Below are 1,188 nucleotides of genomic sequence, written 5' to 3' on the forward strand. Positions count from 1 at the left end.
TTGAGGGTTTCCTTAGCTTTGAAGATGTTGCCGAAGATGGATTGATTCCAACGTTTGATTTCCCCCTTGAGATATTTCAGCTTCCTTTGGAATATGGAAATTTTTGTTCCATCCGTTGGATTGAATTTTAACCAAGATGCTCTGACAAATTCATAAAAGTTCGGATGAGTTAGCCAAAAAGCCTCAAACCAGAAGGGTCGCCTTGTATTGCAACCAGGACGATTTCAGTGGAGGGCGATTGGCCAGTGATCAGAGCCTGAGATAGGAAGGATAGATGCAATGAATTCTCCTCCTAGATGAACTGCATTATCAGAGATCAGAAATCGATCAAGACGAGAGGCTATTTGCATTGGTTCTGCCCTTTTGTTGTTCCAAGTGTATAGGCCGTTATTTGAAGGAAGATCTATCAGCCAATTATTCTGAATGAAGTCTTTTAATATAGAGCCATCCCTGTTTATTCTGCAACGTCCTCCCTTTTTTTCCTCCATTGTTGCGATCATGTTGTAGTCTCCTCCAGATATCCATAACGGGTATATCCTCTCTGTATTGAGCTGCGTCAAGGCATCCAGAATTTCAACCTTGTGCTGGGTTTCTTGAGGAAAATACACATTTGTTATATGACCATAGATATTGGTGCCAATTATGTGAAAGATGGCTTGGATGAAGTTTTTATTTGCATGTATGTTATTTAGTTGAATGATTCTTGCATCCCAGAGCACTGCAAGTCCTCCTGACGCTCCCTGAGCATCAACAGCTGTTACTAACCCTCCTGGCCAGGCCTTTGCTGCTATTTTTTCCAAGACTGTCGAGTTACACTTTGTTTCTTGCAAAAAGAGAATTGTGGGTTTTTCCTCCATTAGCATGTTTTTTAATAGTCTTCCTTTCCTTGGGCTATTGAGCCCTCTAATATTCCATGAGATCAACTTCATTGGGAAGGTTTGGGGTTGATATTGAAATACTTGGTTAGCTTAGCATATCTGCCTGATTCTACCAATACTTCTCCGATCTTGATGGTTCTCTCCAGAGTAGTTTTCCTTCCTCGTTTCTTGCTATCTTTGGTGATGAATTTCCCATCCCATTGGCTGCCAATTTGAACCCCTAATGAGTATTTTTTTTGGGCTTTATTGAGGACTGCCACTAGATTATCCACTTGTCGATCAGGTATTTTGTCGAAGTTTCCTGTTTTAC

The 1,188-nt window shown here is 40.9% G+C and overlaps 1 protein-coding gene across 1 annotated transcript; it reads right to left on the minus strand.

The window, feature by feature from the left end:
- Positions 1–224: 224 nt before the first annotated feature.
- On the minus strand, positions 225–857 carry LOC149256521 (uncharacterized). Its single transcript, XM_089455393.1, has one exon. It carries the CDS (start codon positions 855–857, stop codon positions 225–227), a length of 633 nt encoding a protein of 210 aa, XP_089311519.1.
- Between the last annotated feature and the right edge of the window lie 331 nt (positions 858–1,188).

The sequence above is a fragment of the Pinus tabuliformis genome, chromosome 7, assembly GCF_031772625.1.
Source record: "Pinus tabuliformis cultivar Carrire ecotype Pingquan chromosome 7, CPIR1, whole genome shotgun sequence".
NCBI classification, from domain to species: Eukaryota; Viridiplantae; Streptophyta; class Pinopsida; order Pinales; family Pinaceae; genus Pinus; species Pinus tabuliformis.